This window comes from Magallana gigas, chromosome 8, assembly GCF_963853765.1.
Source record: "Magallana gigas chromosome 8, xbMagGiga1.1, whole genome shotgun sequence".
Lineage (NCBI taxonomy): Eukaryota > Metazoa > Mollusca > Bivalvia > Ostreida > Ostreidae > Magallana > Magallana gigas.
This window is the reverse complement of record NC_088860.1, coordinates 16,661,767-16,679,936: the sequence shown is the minus strand read 5'-3', so window position 1 is coordinate 16,679,936 and position 18,170 is coordinate 16,661,767. Positions and strand designations below refer to the sequence as shown.

The 18,170-nt window shown below is 33.9% G+C and overlaps 2 protein-coding genes across 3 annotated transcripts in view; both read right to left on the bottom strand.

Annotated features, from left to right (window-relative positions):
* The window catches only part of LOC105345175 (5-hydroxytryptamine receptor 1), a 62,998-nt gene extending 59,974 nt beyond the window's left edge, over positions 1-3,024 (bottom strand). The window contains exon 1 of the mRNA XM_011453240.4: positions 2,831-3,024. The gene's annotated coding sequence lies outside the window, so the exon portion shown is untranslated. The remainder of the gene's footprint in view (positions 1-2,830) is intronic.
* Positions 3,025-4,134: 1,110 nt separating this feature from the next.
* Positions 4,135-8,285, bottom strand: LOC105345176 (uncharacterized). Of its 2 annotated transcripts, none has more exons than XM_034472278.2 (8): positions 8,036-8,285; positions 7,299-7,425; positions 6,469-6,623; positions 6,015-6,168; positions 5,583-5,698; positions 5,271-5,328; positions 4,984-5,148; positions 4,135-4,470 (listed from the first exon to the last, which is right to left on the bottom strand). In XM_034472278.2, the coding sequence occupies exons 1-8, from the start codon at positions 8,163-8,165 to the stop codon at positions 4,353-4,355; spliced, it is 1,023 nt and encodes a 340-aa protein (XP_034328169.2). In that variant the 5' UTR covers positions 8,166-8,285; the 3' UTR covers positions 4,135-4,352. The 2 variants fall into 2 exon arrangements, with proteins under 2 accessions (XP_034328169.2, XP_034328171.2); XM_034472280.2 differs by having other exon boundaries at positions 7,299-7,422.
* Between the last annotated feature and the right edge of the window lie 9,885 nt (positions 8,286-18,170).

The following is an 18,170-nucleotide window of genomic DNA, read 5'->3' as shown; positions in this document are numbered from 1 at the left end:
CCCGACCGAAATTATCTCCTCATAATATTCAAAGAATGATTCCTTATTACTTATATTTATATAATTTTAAACCATCGTACGATTAAATATTTTAATATGGATAAGCAAACCCCGCTGGCGCCTCAATTTGGCTTTATGAGTTATACAGTACAAAATCGATACGAAGTGTTATCACAGGCAAAGACACTGGAAAATGTAAATATAAGCATATACATGCATTCATGAATCACTTATTCCTTGTATTCAAACAATTTTAATTTCTAATGCTTTCTTCAATACCTGAATTTCTTTTGGGAAAGGATAACTTAGATTATAAAACCAACGATAAGCCTTTCCCTGCTATGCTTAGATTTATAACAAATTGTAAGATATTTACAAGACCTTTACATTGTTGGTACTCTAGTATCCTTTTGATCTTCATATACTAGTATCTCTTTTTTCCTTTTAGTTCTTTACATCATGTTGTACGGTATTTCATTTTATTCATACATAGTGGGAACCTATTCAGTAAATTGATAGGTACGAGTACTAGTATTGTATTTAAATTCATGGTACATGTAAATAATATGTGATAAAATATGTTCAAAACATATAAGTATTTAAAGATTAACGCGCCATGTAAATGTAATCAATATCTTAGGGAAGATAGGATTTTATGGGTAAACAAAATCGAACTACCCCCCTCCCCTTAATCGTGCAAAAAATAAATACATATCGAACACGTTGTTTACTCTGCTTCAATGAGATATCTTTGTCATATCCACAAGTATTCTTCATTTTCTCCCCCCCCCCCCCTCCCCACCCCAAAAATAACAAAAATGTCGATACCCAGTATACTAAGTCCAACACATTAACTATTAATTCAAGCTTTAACATAGTAACATGAAGGTAGCAAATTTATAGTTCACAACGAGTAGTAGAATTTTCTCATAATCTATACAATTAGATAGGTTTGTATCTAAATCAATATATGCATAAAATTGTTCCAAGTTAGGGATATCGCTTTTCTTTCGGTCGATAGATCATCTATTCCCTAAAATTAGAAACCATGCAGTAATCTTCTCCTGTTAACAATGCTAATTTTGTTTGGGAGGAGTTGATATTATTGCCCATTAACCAAATACATAATGCTTAAAACAATATTGATAAGTGAAATTACAGCTATTTCTCCTATTTGAATTAAGATTCTTTGGGCAAAAATTATCATGTACCATTTACTTTTCGAGATATTTTAAAAGTTATTTCTTAAAAGAATGATTAAATCCATAAACAAATAAGCATGTATACATAATAAATCTATTAAATTTTCCTCCTTTTCTAACTCGATAAAATGTAATTGATATACTGAAACACTTTCATTTTTAAAGCTGAATGCTATACATAACATGTATTTATTTGCAGATTGGTTTTGTTTTGATATTTTCATTATAGCTGGTATAATGTTGTAAAAACTGCCCCTGTCCCAGGTTTCTCGGTTAAGTATAATCAGAACCTTTACGTTTTTATTTTCTTCGCGCCTCTTCGTTAATCAGATAAAATCGCAGCATGTCGACTATGTGTGTGACTTATCTTTCTGCAATTCCAAAACCCTCACTTGATCATCATTCTATGTATAACAAAGTTTATCAGATATTTCAATATCTCTGTTTTCGTTTTTTTAATTTTTATTATTATTTAAGAGGAGGGGGTTGTGTGGAAAGATTTAACGGATGTACACAAATGTCCCCAAGTCTTAAAACGTTTCAAAATATCATTAATAATTTAGAGTGACATTTTTCATCAAATCAAATCTTCTTCGTCTATCGATATTTATCATTCAAGCAAGTTATCAAAATATGAACAAAAAGACACGTTCTAAACTACGATTTTTGTCCGTAAACGCCCCTGGGGCTAAAAAAAACATTTGTTTAATAACAATATCTAGATATAGGGATCATAATTTTTATAAATGTCTATCTTAATGTGAATTCTTTCCTTTGTTGTCGCACATCATACAATTGTACAATGTCCGGTTTTATTTCATAATTGTAATGTATAAAATCATAAAATTTCAAAACATTGGATTTTTGTGTTAGAGAGAATAGTATTCTTCTTCTTTTGAGTGCGTAATAATTCGCTCAACCCCTTTTCTTTCCAATTAATCGAAAGGTTATCTACAAATAGTGACACCTCCCCCAAGAATTAATAAACACACCTCCCTCGCGCGCCTGGTAATCTGCGAGCAGGTGCTTGTTTTCATGGCTCTTACTCCTCCAATATGATATGCCTATTGAAGTTTGAATCTCCATGTGTCATAGTTATCATGTCTTTTCCATATACATACAGCCAACAAAAACAATGAAGATATTATAACTATGCGTACATCTACGAGTATACGTTGTTACTTTTTTTTCCATGCGTAGTATACATGTATGTAAGATCAGGTGATTGTGAAAAATATATATATATATATATATATCACTGATTCTCGTGCCTAACAGTAACCTTATTTACAACAACAAAGTCCATCAAATTCATAAAGAAAACTTGCATCATTGATCATTACAATATGTAAATCATACAAAAGAATGATAAAAAAAAATGCTCTGGGGCCAACTCACACGCCACCCGGGGTAATAAAACTTGAACAATACTCGGGCCGTAAAACTTAGACGACAACTTAGGCAAACTCACTATGGATCTTAGTCTCGCTTTACCAAATGGAATATACACGATATAAAATAGTAAGTAAGATTGGGATAAAAGTAAGCGCTTCTCGAGGTTAATGGTTCCGGACCCTGATTTTGCAGTATAAATGAATAAATCTTAAAAGCAAGATGACGGAGCTTACCTTGGATCGAAGCTTGCTGGATTCATTCCTGGTGATAAGTCATATGCGTTGGGGGTTTCTCCGTGTTTTTAAACAGGTACTGCCAGCCTGGTCACGCCAATAACGTAATAATTGCAAAAACAGGCAAAAACTTCGTAACAGATTGAGAATCCAATGTTTCTAGCAGAGGCAGAAAACGCAACGGCAACTATTCCTATAGCAAGAGCCGACTTACTGTTTTCCCGCTATTTGTTAAAATTATCTAGGTCGGAATAAGTAATATCTTAATTAGTTGACCATGCATTGCTGTTTTAAGTAGACGTTGTGTTGCAGTGATGCTTCAATACGACGAGTTGCATCAACAGGTTACATTGTTGAAATAAATAGATGCGCGTGTATACATCTTGGCAACACAGACATACATATATATAAATGTCATACACCGGACACCCAAGCTAACGGCAGCCCTTTTTCTTTGGAGATTTGCATCCCAGATAGACTTAAAATAGAATGCGAGAAAACATTCTGGAGATTATAACCTCTGGATATCTAAGTGAGTGGCTAATTTTGACGGATTTTTTTCAGCCAATACTTAGACAGAGACGCATCAGTCAATATGTATGTTTGGCTAACCGATTTCGGGGTTGCTTCTTGATATTTGTTTATATATATAAAATTGATATCAAGGAGAGAGAGAGAGAGAGAGAGAGAGAGAGAGAGAGAGAGAGAGAGAGAGAGAGAGAGAGAGAGAGAGAGAGAGAGAGAGAGTTATTCAAGTTTAACCAAATAACTACATATATACATGTATATATATATATATATATTGTAAAGTTATTTCAGTATTTTGTGATGAAAAAAAATTAACCTCCGTTACAAATGTGTGTAAAAAATTGTGGAGTTATTAATAACATTTTACTAACAAAAAATACAAACTTTCCTCCCTCAAAAAGTGCGTTGTATGGAACTTTGGTTTATTTTAGGCCGTGTGAGATGGCAGGAGATACGCGCACCTGTCTGTGCTGACAGTGAACGCCTGGTGGTTGACGGTCTTACGGCAGAATCTCATGCCATCCGCCATTTATTGCGATTTCTTATCTAACTATGATTGTCTTGTTTATGTTGCATTGTGTATTGTTTGAGCAAGATACATGTACACGTGTTAGCTGCATTATTTGTTCCGTATCAACAACGTTTGTGTGCTTGAGATGTACTTGACAGTTTAATTAATTTGTACATGTAATTGACGTAAAATCGCAATGCCATAGAACCAAGCCCCTGATGTGTTCTTGGAGATACATTTCATGAAAATATAAGTGGACAAGGGATTTTGATAATCAATATTTATTTGTTCATAAACTCTGAATAAATAGCAACAAACGAATTCAACATCAACATAGGATATATACATGTAAGGAAATGTCTTCATTTGCAAAAGTTTCTATAAAGTTTTTAAGGTGAAACTATAGGAACACACATTGGATTTCGGCACTATTTGGGGGTATCACATTTCATAATGATTGGGTGGGGTCTTTGAATCACCCTCTTAAAGAGGCACTGTGGTAGACTGGTACACCGGAGCATGCGCATGGGAGTAGTATCCACCGGAAGCGACGTATTCCACAGTCATGTCCTTCACAGGATTGTGATAACCGTTGTATCCCCTGAAAATTAAAAAGATAAAAAGTTAGAATTATATATAATACAATCAACAAAGCTTTGGGAAAAAAAGATTAAAAAAGGATTGAATACTTGGCTGCGGATATCAATAAAAATATCAATCTTGTTCCTTAATTTATCTTATTGATTGTTTCCACGGGGTTACACAAAAATACGGCAATTAGTTCGAAGAACCCAGAGTGTTAGAGGTACATGTAGCTTATAGCCAGATGAGATTAGCAGGTGTAGTTTGCACATTTCCCTATTGTTATGAAGGATGTTGCAATTGATCCGTAAAATGCAAGTTCCTTGGAACTACGATTCACCAAAAACAATAATAATATAACAGCGTTATGGAGAGTACGGGCAATGACCGGAAATGGGGAAGTTGGCGGAGTTACACCTCCATTCTTATTATTGGTGGATTCCATGTGTGGCCGCCAAGAACATTATTAAGATAAGTGATATGGGGGGAAAAAATTGCTGGCTAACAATGGTATATTATCAATGAAACTTACTGGCATGAAAAATCCGGTGGCATATACCCAGTCATAAAGGTAGAACAGCCGATAGGGGCGACCCTGGTGACGTCCTCGGGTGGTCCCGTAAGGTGCTCGGCGATGGTGTCAATTTCCGTGTAGATGTGCTGGGATGCTGCACGCTGAGCAGGAACAGACTCATAGCTGTAAAAAGAAAGAAAAGTTGGATTAAAATGACGTTTTTAAATCAAGATATATATTGATCATGAAATTCAAAGAAAGGCAAATTCTGTATAACTGACTTCTGTTGTAAATGTATGTTTTACCTTGTATAGTGATGGAGGCTGTGATCAGAACTCAGTCCGGTCAGTGTAGAACGAGTATCTGCAAGAAAAATATAAATATCCATTATAATATGCATGGACAGTAATTCCGCTTAATTACCTATTCATATACATCATCATTGTTAACTGTTGGATATATGTCTACTTTTATCATTGTCATGTTGTAAATTTTGAATTCACCGGATGGCAGTAAATACAAAATTTACAAGTTGTCGTGTTGTTAAATTACTGCCACCGGTAAATTCAGAATTTACAACCTGACATCATGATGGGCTAGTCTTTTTTTTTTTTTACCTGTGATGTTGACCCGACAATGTTGTTGGTGAGCGCCTTGGGATGGGGGACCTGTTTGGGGTTTCCTCTTTCCCATCTGAGATTCCTGGCAATGAGCGGTGGCGCCCAGAATTCTCCTGTAAAGAAGAAAGAAACATGTATCAGATAGCGGTCAATTGCTTAAAGTATCCTTCAAACTCAAAACAACGAGGGTTAACTTTTAATGAACGTTTGAGTTTCGAGCTTTTTGACACCAATGGTTTTAATGGTGGACTGCAAAACGTACATATACATACTGTGTTGATAATTGTACACGTACATGTAAGTACTTTATATGTCGGATTAAATAGTCTTTTTTTTAAATTGATATCCAATACACAGTTTTTCAAAAGCGACTTTTATTTAAAATACATTATCTAGTATGATAATGGGGAACTGTGACCAATGACTGACCTTTTGAAGATGACGAAGAAGATCATGACGAGGAGAGACATGACGGCCACTCCCAGAACAATGCCGGCTACCATGGCAACCTGAGACTTCTCCCGGATGTCCACAAATCCAGGCTGGCCTGAGGGTGGTGCTGGGACGGTGGTGGGTGGTAGGGCTGTCAAAGAAACGAGGAAATGGTTAAACAGAGAAATAAAAACAATTTATTTGTTAAAAGTTGTAAGACCGTAAAAAAATTTTTTTGAAAGTTAAAAATTTGATGAGGTGCATTTGATTTGTACATAAACATGCATGATTTTTAAAAATTTATTTACTAGATTCTTGCAAAAATGTTAAACAATTTAAAAAAAAAGTTGAGTATTAATATCATTAAATGATGTATTGTCGCCCAACAATAAGAGAGATTTAATTATAAGGTAGATGTCTAGTTTTAGACGTCTCAGTTTCCTTTGTTTACCTGGATATTGGCATGATCGGAGATCAACACCGAAGTCTGTGAACACTTCTCTCTTGAACCAGGTAGCTGTGTCGTACAGATCATGCGCAGTGCAGCGGTCGCCGTAATCCCTCTGGATTTTACTCTCAAAACACCTGAAGCCCTCTTCAAATAACCTGAAACCAAAAAAATTCCATGAGTATTCATAATTCATAAGATATATAGAGTGAAACCAGTTCACATTGACGATAACATTTCAGTTCTTAACTTGAAAACACAGCGGGGTATGCGTCATTTATGAAGACATTTTATTGAGTTTTGTTTGATACAATTGAATTAATCTTTACTTTTATATTATATTTTTCACGTCAGATTAGCAGTTTTTTGTGGGTTTTTTTTAAAATGTACACAAATTCGTCGGGCGTAAAGAGTGCATTGTATCACACCGTTACGGCATTGTAATCAAACATATATGGTGTACTATTGATTAAGTCAATGGGACCAAGCTGTCAAACAGTACTCAATGACCCATTTGAGTCATATTTTTTCTCACTTTTTTTTATTTTACAAATAAGAATTTTCAACATTTTATTGACCTCTAAAACTGAAAAATGCAGAAATAATGTCTGAAAATTCTCTAACGAATATTGCATGGACTCTTAATATAAATGAAAAAGGGCTTGCATTTCTTGGGTTACTGAGAGATTTACAAACGTATACAAAACTAAATTGTTTTTTATAATAACTAGTAAGTAATTTGATTCATTTTGTGATGATATTTGTATGTATTGTAGTAAATAATGCCCAAATGCATACATAGGACGTCATGCTGTCACATTTAAATGACTTACGTGCACTTTTTCTGGCGGTGCATCTCTCGCTGTTCTATCTTGGCGACGTACGCCTCCTTCATGAAATCTCCGAGACATCGGTACAGAGTCTGACCCACAAACGCACGGTCCACACAGGGGTTATCTGCTGAATCAAAAAGATATTGGTATACACAAAGAGGGATAACTCTAATACATTTAATTCATTCATACACTGTTTTGTTCTTAATCATTTTAAAGTTAATTATGATGAATAAACGTTTTGTTAAGGACTTTCGGTATAATTTTCACTTTGTTCTATGAATTTTTATTTCTTTAATGCTTCCTTTTTGCTCAGTCAATGCGAGAGGCTTAAATTACTGTAGTTACATGTATATGCACATTTTTTGTACCTCTTTCAAATTCTATTAAAATATTACACTGCAGAACTTAAGTATTCAAAATTAGCTGGACATAAAAATGCTGTTTATATCTGGTTGTGGAAAGGGGTGTGTATACACTAACGTCTCTGTTCTTAAATGCTAATATCTAATATGCCTGCATGTTACAGTTATATACACGAGTTGAATATATTGAATATTTAACATCATGTGTATAGTAATTTTATTCATCAGATAGATAGAATACTCGAGAGTTAATTTATTTGGCTTACAATGTCTCAAAAGTTATCATAATTTTTAGATGATTAATAGTTAATAAAATAGTCATAGATAAGTTAATTTTCCATGTCATTAGTTTTAGCAAATGAATTTCCCTACCTGCTGTATCAGACATAATTCCAGATCCTTCAAATTCTGAATAATCACCGATTTCAATTTCACTGTCTAGTTCAAGCTCCAGAAAAGCTGTGATGGGGTTTCTCTGGGGTGCTGGGCTTTTATCCGACATGTGTGTGTTGACACTGGGCAGTAGCTTGACACGCCTTGTGGTAGCGCGAGTACTAGTTCCTCTCTCACGGGCTTAATGGGGGTGCAATTAACAAGCAATTGTTTCCAGCCCTCAGCGTAGGCCAGTTATATACCCCGCTAACTACGGTAATTAAGTCCTTGCGTACACATGACATTCGATGAGGAAATACTTTCAATTAAAAAAGTTTGAATACTCGAAATAAAATAATTCAATTTGCAGATGATTAGTTTGATTTTAATCTCTTTAAATGGTTTATCTCTAAAAAGATAAGCTTTGAGGACGCCCTGGCAGGTGTCATAATCCCTTAATTTGGATTACCGTACCCACGGGTGCATTTTCTACAAACCTTTGACGGTAATTGAAAAGAAAACAAACCCACTGAATGTCCATTATTTTTTTTACGGTGGTTTATCTTAACACCATCAAAAATTCACATCGGAAAAAAATCACAAACAAAAAGTCACAATGATTACCGCGCTTCACATCATTTATGTCATTGAAGAACATTTTTTTCTTTTTTGGAACGGGAAATGCCATCCACTTATGCAAATGAAATAAAGCTCAGAACATTATTTTTTTTTAATTTTCACCAAAATATGTATTCCTTTATACTAGATCTAATTTATTTGTACTTGACATACTTTTTAATAGGCAAATGTTTTGTTGGTGGTTTATTTTAAATAATTCGACGTTTTATGAATTTGTGCTTATCTTTCTTTTTCCAGGCATGGATTTAAGCTATGAAGCGATTTTTTAACATGTGCACCAGAGAATTTAATTTTAAATAACTCGACGTTTTATGAATCAGTGCTTATCTTTCTTTTTCCAGGCATGGATTTAAGCATTTTTTGATTTTTTTTTCTCATGTGCACCATAGTATTTTTTATTTATATGTTAAACAGTAAAGATGATAAGGATGCCAAGTGTACTTTGATGATAGATATGTGTAATATACGCCGTCATTATAACTGTTTAAAAAAAAATAAAACTATTATCTCTCCAACATGCCCATTAAAGTCAATTTTTTACGCCATTACCCGAATGTTTGGCACAAATTACTTCAGCTCTGCGTGAGATAATACGGCTGGTCAATTAATTAGCACACCTAATTAGTATCCCGCAGAGTGAACTAATTCACCGACTTAGTGGCCATTAAAAATTAGCACTTGCGTTTTTCTGTATTTGTTTGTGTAATTAATTTTTTTTTCTTCTTTGTAATGAGTATGGTAACGTTTGATAAAGATAATTCACGTAATTAGGCCTACAACGTAAAATGAGTTCATTGTAAAAGTGCATCGTAAAACAACGGGTGTGTAGAAAAAAGGACGTTTTTTCACAACTTTAGTTTGTATAAAAATTATAAGTGAAATTCTTTGTCCCTTTTTTCTGATGAAATAGAAGGTGATAAAATACTTGTGCGTATTTTAAAGTTATTTTTATGTGTGTGTGCTGGTGGAGAAGAAAAAGAAATATCTTTCAAGAATGTCATGTAATAGCTCTCAAGGTAAGTTTATATAAAGGGTGTTACATTATTTCTTATGACTAATTGTGATAAATATAAAATACAAAAACTAATAATAATATATATATATATTTAACAAATAATTGCATCCAACAAATATATGTGATAAATGCATCAAAGCTCCAGTTTTACAAAAGTTAATTCCCTAAATAGTCTAATCAAGTTTTTTTCAGTCTTCACAACCGACCGAAGCACTTGTTTCACTCTGAGATTTAACTATATATCCATATCTATTTAAGCCTTATTTATGGCTTTTTCGAAGCTGTTAAATGAAGACCCATATTCCATCAACACGAATTACCTGGAAATCATAACAACATGCTCATGTTTTCATTCGTTTCAAAACATATGATTGTAACCATACCCCCTTGAATTAAAAATGGCTGAAAAAAAATAAAAAAAATTCAAGGCTACAGGGTCATCAAACATCACGCAGAAGCTTTCATCTTAATTAATACAGGTCCTCATTTCTAAGCCCCGTAACACACTGAAATAGCATTTAATTTTGTGCGTAATATAATTCCTTCTCGTTTTGTGAGAGGTAATTTATCGTTATTCAGTGACAACCAAAGCAGAAGAAAACATTACGCTGAGTTATGTTTCAACCAAGACCTAACCGATTGATCCGCAGGTACCATGTACTTGTATCTTATTCCTGAAAAAAAAAATAATTAATAAATTATCTGTAATGATATTAGTAAAACCTAATCCGCGTAAATCCTGGATACCTTGGTTGTTATATTTTTTATCAGCCTTTAGTAATTTTAATTAGGACTTTGAGATAAGAAAGCACCAACTCTCTATCGTAATTCGATATCATGCAACAGAAATTATTTGGTAAATCTTTAAGACTATGATTGCTGTTTCTTAATAAATCATTTCTATTTTTAATTAACTCCATACATATATCTGTTCAAACCCCCATTCCCGTAACATGAGGTGTGGTGTAAGGGCGGGGTATAGTAGAGAGTGCCACAACGGTGTCACAGAATTTATGAATGTGTGAGATTTCCGTTACTTTTTTCTATTCACATACATGTATGTCATGTGATGAATAGACTACATCCTACCCGTAATCAGATTCTATTGTTCTATAAGGTACAGAAACCACCCCGTATCCTCTCCTATCCGACACCTTTACGGTAGCTGGACCCACCACAAGACATTTCCTGTCCAACACCTACATGTATATTCGGTAGCTGGACCCACCCCAAGTCATCTCCTGTCCAACACTTATATCCGGTAGCTGAACCCCCCTCCCCCATCCCCGGTCCTCTCCTACCCACACACCTAACACTCCACGGTAGCTGCAGCCAGGATCCACCCGCATATTCTCCCACACGACACCTGAGCCCTACAGGTGGTTTTTTTTATGTTGACACCTCCTTTCAAGCCCCCTCACCCATTTTTCTCTCTAGGTGACTAAGTATTGTTCCGATAACACCAGACAGCACGTCTACAAAGCAACCATGGTTGCTTACATTCATTGGGGAAAACATACTACATTTTTTTATTTTATTCGAAAGAAAAAGGTTTTAGAATGTACACTCCCCCCCCCCCCACCACAATGAAAATGAAATATCTATTTACATGTGCTATAAGGATGTTTAATTTTCTTTACGTAGCTGCGTTTGTCGTTTTTTGATTGACAAATGAACTACTATATCATCAACATTATGTAACAATCTGAGAAATAAGTTGACGCCTTTTCGTTCATATCGAATGAAACTGTGAAATTCTCAATTTCCCACCACATGAAAGTCGTTATTTTCTTCATAAACTAAACGAAGATTTTTGTTTTTATAAACTTGACTATTTTTCTTAATATCTAATATAACAAGCACTGATACCAAATCTTGAAGAAATCTTCAAATCCTTTGAATTTCAAAATAAACTAAATTCCAACCGGAAATCATGCAAAAATGGTAAGTTATATTTTTAATTATTTTGTTTCCATCAATCATAACGTCAAAATAAAATTTGCTGATAACAAGTTGTTCATGATGACCAATTTTTGAGAAATCATTACTTTTTTTTCTTTTTCTCTCCTTAAAATGAACCTTGCTGAATATTTTTTATGCGTCAAAATACAGGGTTTATTTAGGTGATAACATTGCGCAGCGATTTGCAGTTTTGAACAACTATATGCGATTTTCGTCCAAATAATATTATCTATTTTATCTTATTTCATTTATTTATTTATTTTTGAGAAAAAATTAAATTCTGTTTATTCGTGAAGAAATCAACACAGTTATTTTTTCAATGCTGAGAATGAAGTACGAGGATGGGGAGGAATTTGATATTCAAACAAGTAAACATAACACTCAGGGAGAAATGTTATATTCGCTTACACCCACACATCGTGTCAAAATATAATGGGTTAAAACATGAAAGAAGCACGTGTAAAAACTTAAATTAGCAGGGAAATTATTTACTTTTTTGAACACAAAATGCGCCAGGGTTTTTAGAGCTAAGCAGTGTTTCGAGGGGGTGTTATGAACATATACACATTCGTTTTCTTTAAAATCACTTCACTATCATTACGGCAAATTCCAGTCTTGGACAAAGTAGGTTAATCAAAAGAGGTGAACCACTGAGAGAGAGAGAATCAGAGAGAGAGAGAGAGAGAGAGAGAGAGAGAGAGAGAGAGAGAGAGAGAGAGAGAGAACATATATATATACTGTTGATACTACTTGCGTAAAAAGCAAACTGGTGAAGTCAAAAACTGGAATTTTTTTTATCATGTATTGTTATTTTACCAAACATGCCTTTTTCAAAATATAAATCCTATATTTACATGTAAGTTTCTCATTATTACCAGAGCTAATACAATGTATAATGGCATCTCAACAACTCCAGGTGGTATCGTATTGAAACCGGTATCTGATAGGCGAACACACATATAACATAAGAGTAAACGAATTTTAGAAAAAAAGATACTTTTTGACAGCGAATTATAACCAAAGCACAATCCTTAATAATTAACATATTTTTATAAGCCTTTTATTAACCTGCATGCAACGCGTCTCTTTCACTGTCTGATGTTGGGTGGACCATTTAACGTTTAAAGTCTAATTTAAATAAAACTAGTCAGCAAATGTCACATCAGGCAAAACTTGGCGCGAATCTAGAAATAATAAGCAGCTTAATATCCTCTTTCTTGAGGGGACGTGGAGACAATCAGGTACAGGGTATGGGGATGTTAGTTACCTTCCCTAGATCAAACTGACAAAAAAAATAAATAATTGTACTTTGCGGTTTACTTCACATTTTGCATTACAGTTAGTATCGACTGCAACATCGAGAAGGCCATTGTAAAAAAAAAATAAAAAAAATAAGTATATTTATGCTTGTAAATCATGAACGTGAAACGAGTGGAATAAATTAGCCCCGAAGGACTTGAGCAAGAAGAGCGGCCATCTACTACTCCATCATTTTTTTTCGACATCTCTAATTTCATCTAAGAAAAACCATTGACATTCTAAGACCTATGTTGAATGTTCGTGCTGCAGCTTTGATATAATTGGTGAAGAAAACTATTCCTGATGACACTTCTCCGGACTAGTCTGTGAGTTTTATATTAAACCTGCTGATATTAAGATGATTATATTCTCCATATTTCAAGTATAAAATTGATCTCAGACTCTAACTTGCAATTTGCGATTTTATCACATAATATATTTATAAGTTGAAAAGTTTATCAACTCGGTGAATGTTCTTATGTGGTTTCTTGCTCTACATTCTTCGACTTCTGGAGAAAAAAAACAACAATAATTTCAGATGCCAACGAACACATTGTTATTATCTATAACAAATAATGCAACATTATCTAAAATGTATCACCGAACAATAACAGGACACTGAACCATTTTAACAAGAGCTTGGACTTTGGGTAGTGGTGTCAAACGCAATGTGACGTAGGCTTGTCTATTTCATTGTAGGCCACTCAGCCATGGTACTCTGAAATCAACGAGATTTGTCTGGCTTTCGAGCGAAGACAACGCAATCGGCGTATATATTTCGCTTGAAACCAGCGTCATTCAAACTTGTTTTGACGTAAGAAATGGATAGTTACGTCCCACCGAAAGTCCAAGGCCTTGTTAAAATTGTTCTAAATGCAAAATCGCCATCTTCTGTCGGGATGTAAGTTTTGAATTTACCGGGTAAAAGTTCATACAAAATCTTATTTAGGCTACGGTCATCCGGTCAAGTCAAAACAAGACGACGCTATTAGTTATTAACAACAGCATTTACTGAAGAAGTACTTAGTCTATTTTATCAGAAACCAACCTTATTTTGGTCTAAAAAAAATTCCCCGGTATTAATGCTTACAATGCTTCGGTAAGGCATATCTAATCCTCTTGTGTAACTTACACAATAAAATATGTTCAAATCAAATCAACCAAAATCTGAATGAATCGTCGTGTTATAAGCGAGATACAGAGCTCACAATTCTTTGTAATGTAAACAAAGCTCATGTTTTTGTTTACGTTTTGAACGTTGAAGTGAAAATTGCACTTTTAGACCTAATACGTATGAGATGAATGCTAGGAACTAGTTATTTATGCTTAAAACGAATTAGAAGAGGGGGAATCAGCTTTAAACAGGACGTTAACTTTACCGGTACATTGAACCATTATATTTGTATCAATTTAAAAAAAAAAATTCTTGGTAGAACTGACTTGATAAAATATAACCTTCAGAATCAATTACTAGCTAATTAAAAGTAGATCCTAGCATCCTGCGTCTTTTGGTATGATACGTAATCTCTCACAACTTGAGATTATATATAGTACCGAGTATCCGAGTTGAAAGGTTTATACATGTATAAATACTAGTATATGTATAGTGTGGTATTCTGCATCACACCCATTGACTTTTATGAACGCTATGAATATTGTCAGACAGACATTTTACAAATAATTCATCGACTTAAAAGAAAAACTGTTAAATCTAATAGCCAAAAAAATATTGTTAACACTAAAGTATACAGAAATATAATTCTACACCATCTTGCATGGATCATGAACCAAAAAGAGCATAAAATGTAAAATAACCATTTTTTTAATTTTTTTTTTACAAAATAAACACATTTACTAAAGAAACCCCATCGTATCTTGAAACAAACTAACCATATTAAGAAAAGCATATTATTAATGTTTTTAGTAGGGTTTCTTGCTCTACATTCTCCGACTTATAGAAAAAATAATTTCAGATGCCAACGAATACAAGGTTTTGTTATTATATATAACAAATAATGCAACATTATCTAAAATGTATCACAGAACAATAACAGGACATACATGCAAAATCGCCATCTTCTGTCGTGGAATAAGTTTTGAATTTACCGGGCGAAAGTAAATTACAAGATCTGTTGCAAATGTTTTATTTAGCCTACGGTCACCCGGTCAAGTCAAAATTTACAAGATGACACTGTTAGTTAATAACAGTATTTACTGAAGAAGTACTAGTTTATCAGAAACAAACCTTAACATGTAATGCAAAGGATTAAGCAGCATTTTATCATAAAACAATTGTAGTGTAATGTGCAAAACACCATATACAACCATCTTATGCAGCACATATCTTAAAAAAATCTTGAAAGAACTGACTTAATAAAAAATGGCCCTCAGATTCATTAACTAGTATAAGCACAACATTTACTAAAGAAACCCCATCATATCTCAAAACAAGCTAACCATATCAAGAAAAGCATAATCTTATCATGAAACACTTCTACTATGTAATGCAATGCAATACAATGCACCATCTTATTATCAAGATCCATACACATTGTTACATGGAGAAGAACCACTTTATAAAACAAATTAGAAAGGAAGCAGGTGCGTCTTCAAACTATACTTACTTTATCAGAATATACTCAATGGATGATATACATAGAACACCCTCTTCTTCGTAAGGCATAAAATAAATCAAACCGTACGACATAATAAACGGTTTTTTTTTATTAATATGAATATGTATGTTTATTAATCTTGCTTATCGTATTTCTGTAATTAATATCGGTACCTCTTTTAAAAAAGATTGCAATTTGAAACTTTAATATCATATCTATCGGATAACTTTCTGCCAACCAATAATAAAAGGAACGAAAATAGTGTGGGGGAAAATCATTGTTCAGCTGATATTGCATTGGTTACAGCACGCCCGAAGGACACGATGAAAACATATACATATTAATCCTATCACCCGTTCTGACATCTCTTATTTCATTTAATGGGAAAAATATACATTTAACATGCAATATGATTATCTTTATTAAAGTCGTCTTGCGGCTTTTATTCGATGAAAAAGAATGAACTATATGTAGTGTTACCGAGAAGACACTTCTTCGAAATAGTTGGCGAGTTTTTGTGAAGCTACGCTAACAATATTCTGAATTTTATTATTTTTGGTGGGACAGTGGCGTAGTGGTACATCACGCGATTTTGCCGTTCAAGACATATAATAAAAATTAATGTTAAAGCTGCTTGGTCCGATTTCATATCAAATTTTATGCACGATTTTACACGATGGTTATGCTTAGTATATGTATAATAATAGACATTGCAGTGGTTTTTTCTAGTCAATTAAGCCAAATTTCAATGAAGAAAAATATGTACAAAACTTGCTAACAAACAAACGACATAAAAGGGTACTGCGTTATTTCGCCTCATGTTAAATTTCACCCCTGACGACGAGACGGGTATGGTTGTATTACGACTTTGACATCGCATTAAATAAAGGTCGAAATAATCAGACAAATTACAATAAACATGTGTACGTTTTGTTCGCTAATATTTCTGAAGTTTGCTTTCTTTACAATCGATTTATAGCATGCGGGTTGAAGAACCCCAATCATTCGGGGGACGAAACCAAACGGTTTCCTTTTCTAAGAATTCCCGTGATGCACTTTGGTTTGTTTTTTCGTTTGCCCAAAAAGAAATTATTTTTATTTACTTTGAATATTACTAACTTTGAAAGGAGACTGATTCTGCTCGTGTAAATAGGAGAAAGTCCGTAACTTTCTAAGATAAATGGTTTGTATGGAAACAAATTTAATACTGTAATAACAAAAAAAATCGGACCAAGCAGCTTTAAGACAACCAAAAAAAAGTAGTAAAAATATTTTTGAACTAAATGGTATTTATTCATGAAACTAGGGACATGTATTTCAGAATAATTTGATTTAATAATATTATTTTTTACGAATTATAAGATAAGAAGATTTTGCAAGCATTAACAGCGAACATCTTTTAACATTTAAAATAAAACAAGCTATTTTAAATCAACATTGTTGATTGTCTTTAAATTGAATAAAAGTAAACATCAGATTCTCTATATGACTATAATCGTTGTATGTAAAAATGATTAACCCTTGAATATTAAAAGCATAGAGAAACAAGATGTTATTAAAATCAAGGCGAGTATAAAGTCTCCAAAACGAAGCGAGGTCATCACTGGGGACAGCAGGATGACTCACATGGGTCAAACATATTACATAATTATATAAAAAATTGAAAACTTGATTAGTTCCAATTTCTAAAATCTATGAAGTTCAGTAAGGGTCATATCATAAATACCATTCGATGCACCATAACGCAAGGAACAAGATTATGTACTGTATATTGTTTAGGGGTGGGGATCTCAATCGTTTCAAGGTACTTCCTGATCTAGGGGGATCAGGACTACCCCGGGGTTCATGACCCACATACATATTCTATTTGGTGTCCCTTGACGCAAGGAACAAGAATATATATGTATTTAGTTAACGGGTGGGGAACTCAACCGTTTTCAATATTTTTGATCATTTTCTGTTTCAGGGGAATCAGGACCACCCACGGGGCTTATGACCTACATACCAATTGATGTGCCATCACGCAAGGAACAAGAATATACATTGTTTAGAAACAGAATCCCAATCGTTTTTAGAGATATTTGGTCATTTCCAATTCCTGGGGGCCGCATGACATCAGGGGCAATATATTATTTTCCATAGCTTGCCTGTAATGTCAATGTATGATTCTGAAGACCCAATGTATATATTTCTGATGTTGTTCAAGTTATTACCATTCACAACAGAGTCTACGATTTCCCCCGTAGTATTCTATCCTAGACCCTATACCCTTTGAACCCCCCCCCCCCCCAAATCAAAAATGTGGTTTACCACCCAATAAAAAAAAAACAACCAGCGTGTACAACTAAATATGCAGGCCTATAATTGCCTAGAGTTTTGTAGAATACCATTCATCTGTCTTTGAGAAACGGGGTGTACAAGTTCAGGATTAAATTTAAGAACAACTGAGCAAACAAAATAGTCTCCAGACTTCGTTAAGAAGACTTAATGAAGAAAATACCAGTACAAACCTAAGTACTGAAGTACTGACAGCCGGGCTCTTTTGATGTGTCTTTATGTATATTGTGTAGTAAAGACTGAAACTTTCTCTCTCTCTCTCTCTCTC